The 19,158-nt window shown below is 37.7% G+C and overlaps 1 protein-coding gene across 1 annotated transcript in view; it reads left to right on the top strand.

Annotated features, from left to right (window-relative positions):
* Positions 1–187: 187 nt before the first annotated feature.
* The window catches only part of LOC307159147 (uncharacterized protein), a gene marked incomplete at its 3' end in the record, with an annotated part of 45,361 nt that continues 26,390 nt past the window's right edge, over positions 188–19,158 (top strand). Inside the window, exons 1-2 of the mRNA XM_079872358.1 lie at positions 188–418; positions 9,355–9,384. Of these exons, the coding sequence (XP_079728484.1) occupies positions 397–418; positions 9,355–9,384 (52 nt within the window). The 5' untranslated portion in view covers positions 188–396. The remainder of the gene's footprint in view (positions 419–9,354; positions 9,385–19,158) is intronic.

Below are 19,158 nucleotides of genomic sequence, written 5' to 3'. Positions count from 1 at the left end.
AGTTAATTGTTGAAATCCACAGGGTATTTGTTTGTTTTAAATGATTATAATGATACAGATGTTGTAAAATATGCAGGTTAAAGAGGGCTTTACACACCTGTACGCGTACAAAACGTTATTCGACCCATAATCTTTTAAGACCCGCCCACATTCTCCTTTTCCTTGAAGCCGATTGGTTCGTGCTCATGTCACTAACGCCATGGGTACGCCGAACAGTTCCCCAGGCGCGTTGCAAACACAGTCGGTCCTTCACTCTTATTTTTATGATGAATTTAAACAACTACGATTGTTTTTCGCAATTTCAAATATCATTTCGATAGGGGAGGAAATAAAGTGGCAAATGCCACAGGTGGTGATTAAGTCCTAACTGTGTTGTGTTGGAATAAAATCTCAGCAATGTCGCTTCTGTGCGTGCGAGGTAAGTTAAGTGTTTGGGACCTTTTAATATTTTTCACTTTTATTGTTATTGCATTGTCTCACTTTTACTGTGTTTATGTGCTTCTTGAAATAGCGTGTGATATAAAATTGAAATGTGGGCTATCTGAAACCGGTTCACGCAAACAGGTAACACTAACAGGTTATGATAAAAGTTATAGGCTATCAAAAACAGGTGTGACTCTAGATGAACAAGTAAGTGTAACACGGACTCGTATGTGTGTTACTGTGGATTGGAGGCGACTCATCTTCTCTGTTAATGCGCTTAACGGGTTTTCCCGCTGCCGAATTGTCATGGCACCGCATATGCTGTGATTACCTGTCTGGCTGTCCTACTGTACACTTTGATTGTTTGTGACACCAAGCACACATTTCCCCCTGGATTATTGCGTTTCATCCACATGACAGAATGGTGGGTGTGTTTTTGGGACTAAATTTGTGCCGAAAAAAATGTGCAACTGTGATATTTGTGCACCTGTTGTTGACTTGACATACTTCAGTAGCCATCTATCATGTTTGAGATGAGTTTGAGTAGAATTAACTTTTGTCACTCGATTTAAGTGTAGCCCACGTTTATATCACATTTGCAAATAAAGCATTGGAGTTTTGTGGCTTTAATGAATGCCAGTTAGATTTGAAGCCATTTATATGCTAGTGTAACTCCTGAACGTTGTATGTCAAATGCTCAGTATTTATAATACAGTGTACGAAAAATACTCGATTTAAATTGTTAGTCCACCCAAAAAAGAAAGTTATCCCATAATTTACTCCCCCTCAAGCCATGTGTATATAACTTTCTTCTTTCAGCCAAATACAATCTGAGTTATATAAAATAGTATCCTGGCTCTTCCAAGCTTTATAATGGGAGTGAATGGTACAGTTTTTGAAGCTCCAAAAAGCACATCAATAATAAAAGTAATCCATACAGCTTCAGGATGTAAAATAAAGGACTTCTAAAGTGAAGCGATGCATTTTTGTAAGTCTGTTTATAACTTTATAAAGCATAATCACAGGCTGTACGTCAGTCTATTTCGGTCGAAAGAGTGACCTCTGACCCGACGCATGAGGTAGGATGTAGGAGTGGCATAAGGTTAGGTGAGTAGACGCCTCTCGCAATTCAATCAAATAGGGCTGGGCAACAAACTCAAGCTCCTCTTCTCTTAACGAAATCCTCTGTCATTTCTCTTTTAAAATTCTCGTTTTAGACTTCTAGCCTAATTCGTGACCACTCTTTTGTTTTGCTTTATTCTCTGCGCCTGTGCGATTGTCAATATGTAATGACTAGAACTAGACTCGCGTACAGAAGTTACCGGAAGCCAGTGATTAGGCTATAGTTTATAAAGTTATAAATGGATATTTTTCTTACGAATCGCTTCACTTCAGAAGGCCTTTATTAACACCCTGGAGCCGTATGGATTACTTTTATGAAGGATGGGATGCACTTTTTGGAGCTTTAAAAAAAAAAGGTCTCTATACACTCCCATTATAAAGCTTGGAAGAGCCAGGATATTTTTTAATATAACTTCGATTGTGTTTGGCTGAAAGAAGAAAGTCATATACACCTAGGATGGCTTGAGGGTGAGAGAATTTTTGGTTTTTGGGTGAACTAACCCTTTAAGTCTGCAATCATTTGACGCTTTGATATTTCATAAGGCCACAGGTGTTTAATCGCAGGCTGCATTTATTAGCCAAATTAGTAAACTTGGAGGCAACTCTCTGCCAATGGTGTAAGATTGGAATGGGGCTACCTGTTTAGGTATGGTTAGGTATCGGTATTACTTTTGCTCATAGTTGGGAATTTAAACGAACCCCTAACCCTAAACCTTAAACTTTTTTCTCCAATAGAATAAGAAAAAATAATACTCTACACTTGCATTAACCCAATAGGCCTACCTAAACATGTGAATATCACAAAGACTTGAGGGCTCTTTTGACTTGAGCCTGTAAGTAACAACCCAGCAACCATCCAGATCACCCTAACTACACTGAACAAAATCATGAACGCAGACTTTTTCGTAGACTTTTTCGATGTACACAAAAGGCCTATTTCTCTCAAATATTGTTCACAAATCTGTCTAAATCTGTGTTAGTGAGCACTTCTCCTTTGCCTAGATAATCCATCCACCTCACAGATGTGGCATATCAAGATGCTGATTAGACAGCATGATTATTGCACAGGTGTGCCTTAGGCTGGCCACAATAAAAAACAGTCAGTATCTGGTGTGACCACCATTTGCCTTATTGGCAGGACCTGGAACACGCTCTCGTATACGCCAATCCAGAGCATCCTAAACATGCTCAATGGGTGACATGTCTGGTGAGTATGCTGGCCATGCAAGAACTGGGATATTTTCAGCTTCCAGGAATTGTGTACAGATCCTTGGGCCGTGCATTATTATGCTGCAACATGAGGTAATGGTCGTGGATGAATGGCACAACAATGGGCCTCAGGATCTCATCACGGTATCTCTGTATATTCAAAATGCCATCAATAAAATGCACCTGTGTTCGATGTCCATAACATACACCTGCCCATACCATAACCCCACCGCCACCATGGGCCACTCGATCCACAACGTTGACATCAGCAAACCGCTCACCCACACGATCATCTTGGAGGTGAAGATGCTGGATGTGGAGGTTCTGGGCTGGTGTTGTTACACGTGGTCTGCGGTTGTGAGGCCGGTTGGATGTACTGGCAAATTCTCTGAAACGCCTTTGGAGACAACTTATGGTAGAGAAATGAACATTCAGTTCACGGGCAACAGCTCTGGTGGACATTCCTGCAGTCAGCATGCCAATTGCATGCTCCCTCAAAACTTGTGGCATTGTGCTGTGTGATAAAACTGCACATTTTAGAGTGGCCTTTTATTGTGGCCAGCCTAAGGCACACCTGTGCAATAATCATATGCTGTCTAATCAGCATCTTGATATGCCACACCTGTGAGGTGGATGGATTATTTCAGCAAAGAAGTGCTCACTAACACAGATTTAGACACATTTGGGTACTATATGGTTATCCGGACCACACCACAGATAACCGTATAGTACCCACATTTGTGAACAATATTTGAGAGAAAATAGATAGAACAAGTCTTAGATCTTTGAGTTCAGCTCATGAAAAACGGGGGCAAAAACAAAAGTGTTGCGTTTATGATTTTGTTCAGTGTATAGCAATGTTCATAGTCGGCATTAAATGAAAATTCACCCATCTATTTTATAAATGCATGTTATGATGTTATTATTAACGATTCATGAAAATATTGAGCTAGTAATTAGTGATGGGATCATTTTTTAATTTATCGGATCTATGAGTCTCAGTCTCGTTCAGCAAAATTAACTAACCTTTTTTTGTTCATTTCTGCAGAATATAATTGAAATCTTACAAATTCCCCAACACATCAACTTACGCAAATGTTGATCACATTTAGAATAAGACAAAACTATAATGCAGATAATAAAAACCGAAATGATTAAAGGTAGGGTAGGCAGAGATATAGAAATACATTCGTTGACAGGCAGATAGGACATCTCTTCTTTGCTCTTTTGTTCTGCGTAAATTTTTAGGGGCATGAGAATGTGAAGTCGATGGCCCTAGGATAACAGATTGGCATGCATCAAATAAATTATTCATTCAAGAACGTTGTGCAAGTTTACTGCAACAATGGCCCTACAAACTTCACATACACATACTTTTGAAAAACCAGCACTTAGTTGGTCCTCATAAGCGCTTATTGTCACAGTTTTAAACACAAGGGTTTTTTTCTTCCATGAAGGGGTTTGGCATCACAACGTTTTTTTTTTTCCAGGCAGACCGTCTCCCGGAAACAAACATGTCTCCCGGAAATCCTGTAGAATTCATCAAATCAGATGATGACTTTGAAACTGTTTCCCGAAGTGTTTCCCATTTTGTGTGTGTTATCCATCAGACGTTCAGCCAGTGGTCCATGGGCATGATGTCTGAGGATGAGACTATGATAGACCCATCACTACTAGTAATCAAAATTAATCAGTATGTCATAATTGTATGTTTTAGTGAAAATGACAGACTTCTTTCTGGTGACGTATTTCAGGACTTTTACAAGTATTTAGTCCTCCTAAACTCCATCCCTGCTAGTTTGCATTCATCTGCCTCCATTTTGGAGAGGAACGCTTACATCTCAAAATCCAATCATCAGTTGATGCATAAAATCAAGTCCCCACACAGTGCACACTACACTTATACGTCACAATATGAAAGACAAAAATTTTTGTTACTTCTGTTTCATTGTGACTATAACTGTGTTAAACCACTGGCAACGGCAACCACATAGAGCAACTTAGAATAGTGGTGACTGTTCTAGTGGTTAATTTATCAGTTCTGTTGATCTATTGTGACTTGGAATAGTTTACAGCAGCTAAATATTCTGCCCTTAGAAGTAAATGGTATGAAAACTGAATATTTCCAGTGACCAAATGCATGCATATGAGCATGCCATCAATTTTAGACTATCTATAGGAGTTTCCTCTCTTTATAAATCCAATACAATTGATTTTAGTTTGTCTGGACTAGAGTAAATTGCTGTTCTGTGAGGTCCTTTGTGTCACAAAGATCTGTCATGCTGTCAGCAGTCGTGAGAGAGGAAGCATATACAGAAAATCAAAAGAGACTGACATCTCGATGATGAATAGAGAGATATTCTGGGATAACGGTACAAATAAATATGATTTGCTCTCATCATGAATGCAACAGTGGATAATTATGTTCCTCCTTTTCTATCAGCGCTCTGCTCCAGGCCATGTTTTACGGTTACGTTTTTTTTTAAAAGACTGAAAAAAAGTGCAGAGCTTCAGATTTGATTTGCAGTGTTTTGTGTTGCTTTGGATTGTTGAGAACTCAGTTCATTTGTTTAGAAGTTTGTTCTCCACATGTAGAGAGGAAACACAGGCAGTAGGGGAAAGTGAAGTTTGATGGATACAGCATGATGCTGGTGTTGGGGGGAGGGATAGAGCTTGTGTGTAATCCTCCAGCCATCTGGTGCTGTGTGGGTCTACGTGTATGAGGCCGCCGCATCACATGTGTGCATGCCAGTGGTAAACTCGCTGTAGCCTCTGTTTTTCTAATCTGACCAAAAATTGCATTCAAAGCTTGCTGGATATCTTATGGTATCTTTCTTGTATTAGATCTGTCACGAAAGTTTAGATAATGGCATGTCGTCTTAACCAGAGGAGTTCTGCTACAACGTTTTAAAGTCTGTGAATAATGTAAAGCCCACATCAAGAACGATAACTATATTAGCACCACGCCAATGCACAATATTGTTCTGTTTATTATAAGTGAGCGCTGTTTTGCCTTCTGCTGCTTTAAAAGGGATAGTTCACCCAAACATGAAAATTATGTCATCTTTTACTCACCCGTAAGTTTTTCCAAACCTGTATTTCTTTCTTCTTCTGAACATTAAAGAAGATATTTTGAAGAATATGGGTAACCAAACATGGGCCCCATTGACTTCCATAGTATTTTTTTCCCCCTCAATGCTATGGAAGTCAAAGGGGCCCATCAACTGTTCGGTTACCCATATTCTTCAAAATATCTTCTTTTGTGTTCAGCAGAAGAAAGAAATTCATACAGTTTTGGAACAACTTGAGTGTAAGTAAATAATGACAGAATTTTCATTTTTTGGTGACTTATCCCTTTAAATACTTGAGCTCTTTTAAAGCAGAATGGATTCTGATTGGCCGCCAATGTTTTTATTGTTCATCAGCTGGAAAAAATCGTTGTGAAAGTGATTCCAACCATATCGTTTCTCTGTGCCATTAATTATAGTTGTGGCGAGAACTCTGCTATTCTTTTACATTTTTAAAACTATATCTTTATCGTTATAGTTATCATCCTTGGTGTGAATGGGCCTTTACATCTTGTTCTCTAAGATGGGTTTTCAAACATATTATCTTGTCTTATATAAAGAAACATGTTGTTTCTAAAATTAAATAATTGACTTTTGTATTGCCATTGTGTTAAATGGTGTTATAGTATTACTGTATTTATATTAGCTCAGCTTTTATTAATATTTGTAGCTATTATTTTTATATTTCCAGTTTCCATTAGAATTTTAGTTAATTTTCTTTGTGTTTTTGTTTCATTTGTAGATTTAGTCATTTTAGTATTTCAAGTCTTATTTTATTTCAGTTAGTTGCCAAGGCAACATTTCTAATTGTTAAATTTTTCATATTTATTTTTAAAGTTTTTTTAACACTTATTTAAGCTTAATTTCAATTAATAAAAATAATTCTTAATGGTTTTAGATAACAGTAGCAACACTGGTGCTAAAGCAAAAAGCAAATTATTTAAATTATTTAGAATTTTTAATTTGCATTGTATCAACAGCATATTATTTTCCACCCACTAATGGTAGATCGATAAATAATAATAAAAAAAATTCTTAGAGTTTTAAACCAGGGCTTTCAAAAGAATTTAAGAAATTAATTGTGATTAATCTCATGATTTCTGACCACAAATATTGTTAAACTCAAAATTTCTCTAATTTTCCATGGACCACCTAGTGTCCCCATAATCCCTAGTTGTTCCCGACCATTTGAAAGCAATGTTTTTTTGAGTCTTTACCTTAGATAGATGCCCTGGATTGACACTAGCGGTTTGGGACTGTCACGTTCTTGTGGTGCTATCAGTCAATCAGTGTTGTCATTATGTCAATTTATGTGCCTCTATATAGACTAGGGTTCAAATGATTTGCTCCAAAATCAGGGGCGGAGCTACGTGGTGGCCAGGGGGGGCCACGGCCACCACTGGTCAAGGCTCGGCCCCCCTGCCGGCCCCCCCCAAAACTCACGGCCCCACCCCCAGTCTGAGGAGGGGGAAATAAATTTAATTTAAAGAAAAAAACCCTCCTGAGTTTAAATAAATACTCATAAATAAATACTCGACCCCCGCCGAGTGAACAGGAGGGCGCGAGGGGCGGATTCGCTTTCTGTATGTAAGAAAGCTCATCTGCCGCCAGAGCCGGGATTCGAACACAGGTCTCTGGCGCGAAAAAGCTTAGATTTCACCACTGTGCCACAGGGGAAGATACAGCATACTACTGTTAGAGTGAGCATAGAAGAGAGCGTCATACTTTGTGTCGGCGTTTGTTTGTAGGTGTGCATGCTTTGTTTATAACAGACTAAAACACTCTATTTCCACCTTTCGCCGATGAGTGACGCAGATTTGAAAACTCACTCAGCAAACAAACAAAAAGACAATTATGAAAAATAAATTGAATATTGCACTTAAAATGCCATGGTTTACATAAATAAATTATCGCCTAAAAATGACAATTCATATTGTGTCTTTCTGTCATTTGCACTAAAAAATTCCCGTCTCATGTTAAGGTCCCTAACCCCTCATATAATCATGACACATCGCACTCGCACATTATCTAAGCCAGTGGTTCTCAAAGTGTGGTACCGTGTGGTACTAGGCTCTCTCTATACTCTCTAGTGGTAACGTTACGCAGAGGAAACACTGAATTTCGATCTCACCGGTGTGAGTAGAACGTGATCAACTGCTAAATTCAAACTGTGCTTTTTTTCCCAACTAACGTGATCATTATAAAGGCGATTCAATGCTTTAGCTAACAAATTTGTGAATATTTTGAATAAAAAATAAATAAAAGCAGATCATCAGTATGTATTGAGTGGTTGTGGTCGTGTGACGACACGTCACCATGGAAACAAAGTGATACGATCTATAACCTATAACGCCTTGAAAAGCTTACGCTTGGGAGCAGCTGATTTGTTTTAACTTAACTAAGTGTGTGAAAAGGTTATATAAATGAATGTTAGGTGGATTATTAAATTATGAAAAGTTCAAAACTGCTATTGTGGCTTCAATCTGGCAAGAAAAGTTTGGATCAGAAGGAGAATGTTTCAAATACAAGAACTGAAGAGGATGAGAGTGAACCAAGCACTAGTGCTGCTAACAACACAACAGTGGCAACTTTGAAAGCGCCGGTGAAGGCAGCAGCAGCAAACGCTACAAAACAGTGAGAAATGATGATGACATTTTATACATTTTAATTTAATCATTAAAAAAAATTTACCTGTGTAACAGTGCACACAGTGCAGTGTTGATGTTAAAACTGTGTTGTTACAATGTTTAAAGTGGCTGACAACAATACATATTCTTATTATAAATAAAACTGCCTGTTTTTTTTAGCTGTGCATAACTGTAGCTGAATAGTTAGGCCTACTATGCTCCTGTATTTTAATATTGATCATTATGGTGGTACTTGGAGAGCCAAACATTTTCTGAGGTGGTAGCCTACTTGGTGTAAAAAGTTTGAGAACCACTGATCTAAGCACCCATCCCAATAACATGGATTATCAATAAGACATTATTAGTGTCCATAAGGAAGTTCAATCCATTGTTTATGGCCTGACGAGCCGCGGAAAACCGCTACTCTGAGTGAGTTTTAAAATAGTCGTTTTTGACAATCAAGTGCCACCCCAAATAAAAGACTGGCCCAAGCTGGCCCCCCCAGAAATAATGTCCTGGCTACGCCCCTGTCCAAAATGTCTGTGTCCCTTGAACAACGATTGGTTACTTTTCGGGGTCTAAACTCTTGTGTCAGCCGAACAGCTCCTATTAAAATGTAATTGTTAACGCTTTCTCCAGGTAGGTCTAGTGGAAATCATTTGGGAGAGGTTTAATAATTTGTACTGGCTATGGGCCAGCAAATAACAGGTTGGTTGTTGGGATTAAACCCTGTCGTTTGTTCGAACTTGCTCTGGATATATGTGGTTAAATCTTTATGAAGCAGTGTTTTGTCTGTATCTGTATTTTTTCCCTTTCATCAGGTATTGTATTACTGCAAAAAAAAATCTCACTTTTCTGCTATTTTTGGCTTTCATTTACTTGGTCTTTTTTTCTTTCCCTTTCAGTGAAAAAGGCCAAACTACAAGGACCTCCAGGTAATGGACTGTTTGCGTCATGCATGAAACAGTTGTGGCTCTACAATTGCCTTTGTACAATTGTAAATTGTATTGTAAAAATAACACCTCATTCAGTCAATTGTCATTCAGATGAGTGTTTGCTTCTAAAATAAAGTGCTTGAATCAGACTCATGCTGCGGCCCAGTTTGGCATGGACTGGACTGGAGAGACACAGTGAACTGGTTTACTTGTTAGCCAGCAGGCAAGCACTAGACTCTCAGGGGATTTTCACTCTACTATAACACGCATTACACTCTATTCTCATGAGAGATATAAACACACAGACACACACACATGTGTATGCCTTTCAGTGACTGATACTTTGAATTGCAATAAGATTTGCAGAGGAGCACTGAAAACAAAATTACATTAATTGATTGTTTTTAATGTTTTTTTGTTTAACTTGTAAGTATTAGCCATGACAGCCGATACTAGAATTGAATGCAATTATATCCCTTCTTTTATTTAAATTATCTTGATGTCTTCAGCAAATATTAAAATGAATCTCATTTTTTTATACTGTACATTATTCAGACAAAATAGTATAGAGTTTTTAATATAGCTATGTATCCATTATCAGCCTTAACATGAAAATTATAATTTTATCATTATCAGCCAGATTACAAATTATAATCTGGGGCCAGTTGCATAAACACAGCCATCATGTTAAGACTTTGTCTTATTAACTAGTCTGACCAACTAGCAGTTAGCCAAGGGTAATCAGTCTTACTTTTCGGATTTAAATTAGACCAATTTACCTTTCTATGTAACTAATTTTAATAAAGTTATGATCAGTCTTTAAGGGGTCATGAATTGAGAAATTAATTTGTCCTAGATCTTTTGACATGTGAGAGGTCATTGTACTATAAAAACATCCTAGTAAGGTTTAGAACCTTAACTTAGAACCTAACTTAAAACCTCCCTGTTAGTTCAAAAACAGCTTTTACTGAAACCAAGCTCTGAAAACGACTCGTTTCGGATTGTGCTAGGAAAGTGGTAATTTATTTTCAGCTAGGTGAATGTCTCAGTAGAGCATAATTTGTTTGTTCGGTACATTTCACTGTGAATTCTTTGGTGAATCAGTCGCAATTTTGCGCAGGCTTTGCAAACAAACTTTTACTGTGAGATATGGGCCCGACAGTAATGCCACAACAACCGTAACACAAACCCTGTTAATTCTAATGCATAATCTGTGATCAGTGATTTCTGATATGTAATGATTCATGTTCAATCAGATGTTTGCCTCAAAATTGTTTATTGCTGTTTATGCATCATTTTTCTTAGTACTTTAATTGTGATTAAATTATATACAGAAAGCAATGTTCCCATTGTAATCCCTGGAGCTGTCAATCACACAGCACGAGTTTAACAGTGTCTGAGTTCTGGACTCTCGACAAAACTCCCGTTGTAATCAATGACGCTGTCTACACTGCACAATGAATAATTATCAATCTTATGTAAATCGTGTTTGTACTGTTATGATGAAAGCATTCATGAGAGTGCAGAAATCAAGTTGCAATGACGAGATCACTGCATTCATGCTCTCAACAGACATGTCTGTCATCGGCTCCAATTCTCACCGCTGATTCTCACCATGCAACGGGAGTAGATTTAAATGTAATGCTATAATAAACCCTTTTCACGATTAGTTAATCTTGACAGCTGTAATAGTAACAATGTAGTAAAAGTTTGAGAGAGTTCCACGTGTAATACTTACAGTATATCATATGCAAAGGTGTTAGCCAATCATAGCTCGTTTACATTGAAGTCTCACAACAGAGCAAAACAGCATTCAAATCAGAGGATTAAAAGAAAATTATTATTTATTTACTAAATTATGACAGTTTTTATGTAAAAATCATAATAACATTTTAAGTGCACCTCAGGAAACATTATTTAAGGGCGCTTTCACACTTGGTTCGATTGCCTGTTCCGAACCCGAGTTCGATTGCTCCCCCCTCTTCCTGCCCCCGATGGACTGTTCACATTATATTATTTCTATCCGAACTGCGGTACGCTTGCGTCATTAGGCTGCAACTGGCGTAATGGTGTAGCTTGGTAACAGCGAATAATGGCTTTTTTTTTAACCTTTGGTTTTGTTTTCAACATAGACATACAGAAACACACTTGCGTCTGTCTGCCGCAAAAATTCTGAAAACGTTTCAAAGACAGCGGGCTGTCCGCCGAAGACACATTATACGTCATCAATAGCGGTTCACTTCCGCGGTTTGGTTCGATTGCGTTCATATCAGCAGTGAACCGTACCCCAGACCACCTTTTTAATCGGACTCGAGTACGGTTCGCGGGTGCGCACCCGAGTTCGGAAGACCGCTTTCACATCATCCAAACGAACCCAACTCTGACTCTGTCATTCGAACCCGGGTGCGCACCCCTTTATAGGAAAGAAATTAGATGAGAAAATATGATGCAATTTCAGAGAGACAGCCTGCAGTCTGCCAGGGAAAAGTTAAGGAATCTAGAATGTGTGATTCTGAATTGTTGCTGTTATGTGTGGTTTTATGACACAGAATATTTCAAGAATTGTTGGCACAAGGTGGTGATATTGAAGTTAAAAGGATGTTAGATTAGGTAAAGATTGCAGTGACATCTTAAGGCAACTGGATCTATGTGTGTACATGCATATCTTTCAGTCTAACCAATGAATCTATTGAGAAGCTAATGAGCTAGTGTTTTTGTCTCTCTCTGACTTTCTCTGTTCTTATTGACTGTGTCTGGGTCTTCTCATTCTCCTTGTGCCACCCACACCACGAATGTCTGCTTCTGCTTCACCCTGCATCATCCACCCGTCCATCCATCTGCTAAATTCCTTAAAGGTGAAGTGTGTAATTTCTCCACAACTAGCAGCATCAAACAGAATTGCAATCTACTTTTTGAGTGCCCAGACTGGGCTAAACATATAAACCTCAGCTCAACCAATGGCATGAGTTGGTGGAACTAACGGTCCTGCCAGTGGCATTTAGAGAGTATTTAAAACTTATTTGAAGAGACGGTCACTATTTTTGGGGTTCTCTTTGGTGCTGCTAGTAGAGAAGACATTAAACACTTCATTCATCTGAATGTGCATCTAGAATATGTTTGCATATATGGTGTTTTTCATTACCTGATGATGCACCTCATAACTGCATAATTCATGATCTCTTGATTGACCTCATGTAGAGTGACAATTCCATAAATGAGACTAAGATCACTGGGTGAGATGGAGGGAGTGTGTGTGCGCATGCAGCAGCAGAGCATCAGCCTCCCAAATGAACAGAGGTCTTTCTGAGTGACAGATAAGCCCATAGAAATCTCATTTATTGCTAATAACAGAAAAAGCCTTTTCAGCCTCTTCTCAGAGTGTCCCACCCACAGCACAGAATTGAATACTGTGCCAGAATCAAATGCAGTTTGACTCCTAATAAGATTCTATTATGTTTGCCGTTGAGGGATTCTTACTGAAAAGTGAAAGTGGCTCTCACTTTAGTTTAACAGCTGGTGATGCTTAATTGCATTAAATGAGGAAGCCTATCATTGTTACCTTACTTCTGTTTCTGGGCTAAAAAATTACCTTTTCTAAACACACATTTATTTTTGGTCAGAAGAAATTTATTTATTCCTGTGATGGCAAAGCTGAAATTTCAGCAGCCATTGCTCCAGTCTTCAGTGTCACATGATCCCTCAGAAATCATTCTAATATGCTGATTTGGTGCTCAAGTAACAATCCTGTCAGGACCACTATCGTCAAAGATGATTGACAACTAGCATATACAGTAGTTTTTGTATTGGTGGTATGGTTCTTCTCTGGGCAAGAACTCCTCACCCATCCATGCAGCCTAGCATAGATAAGAGCAGGGAGTGCAGTTATAACCCCCAAGTGTAAAACAGAACAGAACCAACATGTTTTGTAGCTATCATTAATGTTCTTAATGACAATATTTGAATGTAACAACATTATTCAAGATAAATGAGTCTGATTCGAAGAGGACTATCCATCAGAATGCCAAGTCCTAACTAGACAAAAGGAGGGGCTGGGTATGAAGGAGGGTAATTATCTCATGAGCAATGCGATAAAGCTGTTAATACTGAATAAACCTTATATTGGAATGCTATGATAGGTGTCATATTCCAATAGACATGGATCAGCTTATTGTCAGCTGATGCGCGCGAGGAGGATAGTTTAAGTGGCCAAAGACTCTCTAAGGATCACAGCTGGAGAATTGCAAAAAATAGTAGAGTCTTGGGTTCAGAAAGTCAAACACCACCTACATCACCACAAGTCTTTTGGAAGGGTTTCAAGAAAAAATCCTTTGCTCTTATCCAAAAACTAACTCCAGCATATTCAGTTGTCAGACATGACTGGAACTTCAGAAGGGACCGGATCTATGGTTAGATGAAAAAAAAAAAAAGAGCTATTTGGCAGTAGGTTTTAGTTTAATTGGTGCTCTGTAATATGGGCTATATTTATTGCTTGTACTGAAGTGTCTTTGTATTATTTTTAACATCACTTGTGGGAGTATTTCTTCAAATAGCTGTTAAATGTCAGCAGTACAGGCCCAGGCGTGTGCAAATATGACTTATTTATTTCATAAGTCATCAAAAATTAAATATTCATCAGGTTTGGCATCCCTGGGAGCCCCTTTGCACTCTGGGACAGCGAGAGAGCGCGAGAGTGTATAAAGGAATCTTGTGAAAGGAAGTGGGTAAAAAAACTGCAATTTTCACAAATGCTCCCGTCTGGGCGTAGACTCAAAATTCCTTTTGCCAGAATAAATGCGTATAAAAAAATAGTTTGTTCCAATGGCGATGATTATTTTATTTTGCATTATTTTCTGAAGTAATACAAGAGAATGGTTGGCATTATAGCACTTTTTAATTTATTGTTTAGATGATTTAAAAATATATGTTAGGAATGATGTGGGTTGTTTGTGTTGTCAATGTGTGTTGTGTTGTTAAGCAATTATGTGGATGTATTTATGTAGGCTACTGTATGTATGAGACCAGTGTCAAAGACAAATTTCCGCTCTGTGACAAACAGAATGGACAATAAAGTTAACCTTAACCAAATGGGTAAAGATGTAACTTACACAGAGTTAGGTGTAGGGAAGGTTTTTTTTCTGGTGAAGATGGTATTATTATTATTAGTGTTCGAGAGAGAAGCAGCAAAAGAGTCTGACGTACATGGTAATTAGAGATTTAGAATGATATGAATATTTGATAATTTCCCTGCTTCACCCTAGGCCAAGATTAGACCATTAATCACAAAAATCACACCTCATTTCTGTATTTCCATTTAATGCTGGCTTTTTTTGATTCAGTTGAAACATGATTCAGTGGTTCTGCAGCCTCACTGTAGGATTACATTACATGGTCTACAGATTGAAAAGCAATGGTTAAAGGTTAAGCTTTTCTGTTGTCTACAGTTTTTAAAAAAGAGATTTGTGTATATTCCTTTTGTGCTTGAGTCCTCAGTCTTCAATTTTGTGAAATGCAGATTTCAAGCTGCAACTAACTTTTGCTAATTTTTTATTTTCAAATTATGAAATGATTCTAATAAGCCCACACATTTAAGCCAACTTGTTTTATTTAGAAATATATAAAAAATACAGAAAATATGAAAGGAATTGTTGCACAGCAATACACATGCTTGTTACTTTAATTTTACTTTAGCCTAATTGTTCTTGAATGCACAGCCTGAGGGAAACCTCTAACACCATGGGCACTATTTTAACGATCTAAGCACATGGTCGGCACGCCAGCTTCAAAATAGCAACGTGCCAACAATGCGCCTGAACACACCTCGTTTTCAGACCAGCACGCCCATGGGCGCACAAATGGGCACAAATGCATTTGCCATTTAAACAACATGGCGCAGGACGTGGCGCAGGAAATTGATAACTGTGTCGGGCTGAAACTAGCAAAAAACACTTGCGTTGAGCCTGGCGCCGCATTGCGCCGGGTGTATAATAGGGATATGTCTACACCAGAGCAGTGTGACTCAGCAGACAGAACTCATTATAATCAGTGATGCTGTCTACACTGGATGCGAGGCAATGTGACATGACACTACAAATCCACAACAGTAAAGTTGTATTTCTGACTTACTTTAAGCACTTGCGTTACTTCTAACACAAAGAACAAATAGATTTGTTTGTCACGTCCAGCGTAGACAATCTCAAGCTCTTCTGTAATTGAGTCCTTAATAGGGTGACTTTCACACATAGTTCAGTTATTTACGGGAGTAGCAACCGATTCTATAACCGAACTCACACCCGTAAATTGCATGTCATATTGATGTCACATGTTTTTACGGGATGTGTGTGAATGCACGCACAGATTCCAGAAAACCACTGGCAAAATCAAACTATCCCTGGACAAATCCTGGGACACATTATCAGTGTATTTTCTGGAATATCTGTGTAAAAGGGGCTTAAGAAGACTGCTTTATTTATGTTGATTGGTTCTGGATTGCTGCTGGTATGGATGGTTAACTAAGCCATGCTGTTGCCCAACAAAGCTTGGGTTAACATAATAACCTTTTTCCCCACATTGTTTTTACTTTACCCTGTGTTAGTAACCAGTCTTTGTATACTTTTGGCTGCTCAATTTGATTCTGGACATAATAAAAAAGTGTGGAATGTTTCTTAACCCAAGGTTAAAAAAGATGTTAACCCAGTGTTAAGTGTAATGTTCAAGGACGGCTGTTTAAGCTGTTTAAGAAGCCTAGTAATCAAGCTAGTTAAGATGCCACACCAGTACACCACCATCTCCAGCATATGCTGGTAACTAGTTCTTTTCAGCTGGGATGGGCACATGCTTAATTATTTGCTTGGGGACATTTGAGGAGGAAGGGAGAATAATAGTGCAGAAACTGTAGATCATCAAATGTTACATACGGCTCCTTTTGTGACTTAAACCAGCCATTAACTACACTTCTGTTGCTTACTGTTCTTTGTGTACCTGTTAACTTTTGATTCAAAGGGTTTGTACTTAACCTGCAAGGTCAGAAATGTATTATAATGAGAAGATAGTCTATTGAGTAATATTTGCTTTACCACTTTAGCTGAATCCCTTCTTACCCTTTAACAATGACAGACCCCCCCCCACACACACACACATACATGCGCACACACACACACATACATGCGCACACACACACACACACACACAGAAGCAGCCCAGCTTTTACAAAGAATCAATTGCCCTTCTCTGACTTTTTCTATTTTCTCCAGCTCTATCCCTCTATTTGTCTCTCATTCAGCCCCAGTTCTACTCTTCATTCATATCAAGAGCGGGCTGTAGAAGCGTGTCCCTCTCTACAGGCTCTGGGATAAGGATGAATCCATGGGGACAGAGATTACACTTAAGGGTCTTGCAGCATGTCTGCTGAGAGACAGAGGGAGGGAGAGAGAGAGAGGAATTCTCATTAAACTAGCATTACCTCTTGAGAAAAGCTGTCTAGTTCTCACCTAGACAAACACACGACACTTGACCCTTAAGGATTACACTAATACTAATGTATGCATATACATCCAGATGACAGTTATCGCTGTTGCTCTTTTAGAACCCAGACGACTTGACCGTTTACAATTGTGGTGAATTTTATTTATCAGTCGTCTCATATGTTTCTCTGGAAATGCCTCAGGAGGAAAATATAAAAACAAATGAGACAACTTGTTGATATGTAGTAAGAATATAGTGCAATGCAATAAATGTGGATCGCATAGCCCTCATTGTTTGGTCTAAAAAAAAAAAATTCAATTTGAAATTAATTTTTTTTGTCATCTTGGCAATAGAGCACAGTTAGATAAATAGTAGTGGTCAAGTGATTTATATATTTAACAAGTTTTGATAATACTGTAAGTGTTTTAGGATTACAGAGCAGAGCAGAATCAGGTAGAATCAACTTTTTTTTATAAAAATCTTTCTTAATTGAAATTATTTCAAATAATTTTAGTAAATGTAAAATAAATAGAATTTTTTTTTATTATGTTGTAATGTATTTTATAGTTTGCAGCATGCATAAAAGCATAATAAAGGTAGACCAGAAGACTTGAAAATTAGTAAATGATGACAGAAATAGGATGAACTATTATTGAACTACAATTTCTTTATGTAATCTCACTGCTGACAATAGGAGAAACAATTGAGATCGACAGAGATGTCATCTGTAATTTTTATTTGTACCATGCTCACCTCTCTGTGTTTCTGCTCTCTGTCTTTCTCAAGACTGACAGTTAAGGTAAATTGGACCTGGGTAAGTGAAAGGTAGAGGAAAATTGGAAATAAAGAAGTTAGGGGAAGGAGAATTGGAGAGTTAAGATCACGACTATACTATCTGTCAGCCGTGCCAGATAATCTTGGGTGGAAAGATTGAGACACCTTCTTCAGTGAAGGACACATTTTCTCTGGGGCTTTCTGCAGGATTTATTAGCCACTGGACTGAGTTGAAAAAAATCAAGAGTGAAGGACAGAAAGACTTTTTTTTTTTTTTTAAGAAAGATCTCCTTGTAATACTGTACAAATGCAGGCTCCATTTCTGTGAGGGCTTCTCAGGCCAAAGTTCTTGATTGGATGAATAATGTCACTGTAAATAGAAATGTCATTGAACTGTATCTACTACTGATTAATATCCGCGGATGAGAAGTTCAACCCATGCTGATATTTATGAGCTAAATTTAGAGGAATCACAGGGTCATATTGTTTTATGGAGATAACATTATCTGGAAACAGTATTTTCTGGAAATAATAAATTCTTTATTTGAAATGATAGTTCAGTTTAGAATAATAATTTTTGTCCAATTTTGATAATGATGCGTTTCTCATTCAGATTTTTTTCCTCTGCTTATATTTGCCTTTTTCTTTTAGAAATCACCTGTTTGATATGAGTCTTGCTGTCTGTCAGTTTGGTAATCTGCTTTGAGGTCTTCATAAGAACATATAATTCAGTACACAGAGTCCTGGGTCAAGATGCAGATTGATCTACTTTTTTCCTTTGCTCAGTCTTAAGTTCCAAGTGCTTATTGTAGACTGGCACATATACTGTATGTATTTGTTCAAAAGATGTTTGCAGTATTTTTTTATGTTAATGACAATATCGCGATTAACCAATTGATAGTAGATTAGTTCATTTATGTGGAGAAGCGAAAATAAGAAGTAAAAGTTAAGTTCCTCTCACAATAATATTAATGTACAAGTTTATAACCCTGTACATCAAATTATAACAACATTCTACTAAATGCTGTTTATTTATCAAAGAATCCTGAAAATATGTTTTCCACATAATAAATAGAAATGTTGCTTGAGCATCAAATCAGCATACTAGAGTGATTTCTGAAGAATCATGTGACGCTTAAGACTGGAGTAATGATGCTGAAAATTCCGCTTTGCCATGACAGGAGTAAATGACTTTTTATTATATATTAAAGTAGAAAGCAGTTATTTTGAATTGTATTAATATTTCACAATATTACTGTTTTTGCTCTGTTTTTGATCAAATAAATGCAACCTTGGTGAGCATAAGAGACTTCTTTCAAAAACATTAAAACAATCTTACCAACTCCAAACTTTTGAATAGTAAAATGCAACAATCCATTGTGTGTCCCTGAAGAAATGGTGAAGACCTCTAACCTGTTAATATGGGCCTTGAAATAAATCTGCCCCACTTACATTGATTATGTGTGCAGAAGAAACAGGCCTTAAAGTGATGTTAGACATGTTGAACTTGTGAAAATATAAGAGAACTAAAAGGAAAGT

The sequence above is a fragment of the Squalius cephalus genome, assembly GCF_949319135.1.
Source record: "Squalius cephalus genome assembly, chromosome: 5".
Lineage (NCBI taxonomy): Eukaryota > Metazoa > Chordata > Actinopteri > Cypriniformes > Leuciscidae > Squalius > Squalius cephalus.
Note: the sequence above shows the minus strand (reverse complement) of the source record. Positions and strands in the feature narration are given on the sequence as shown.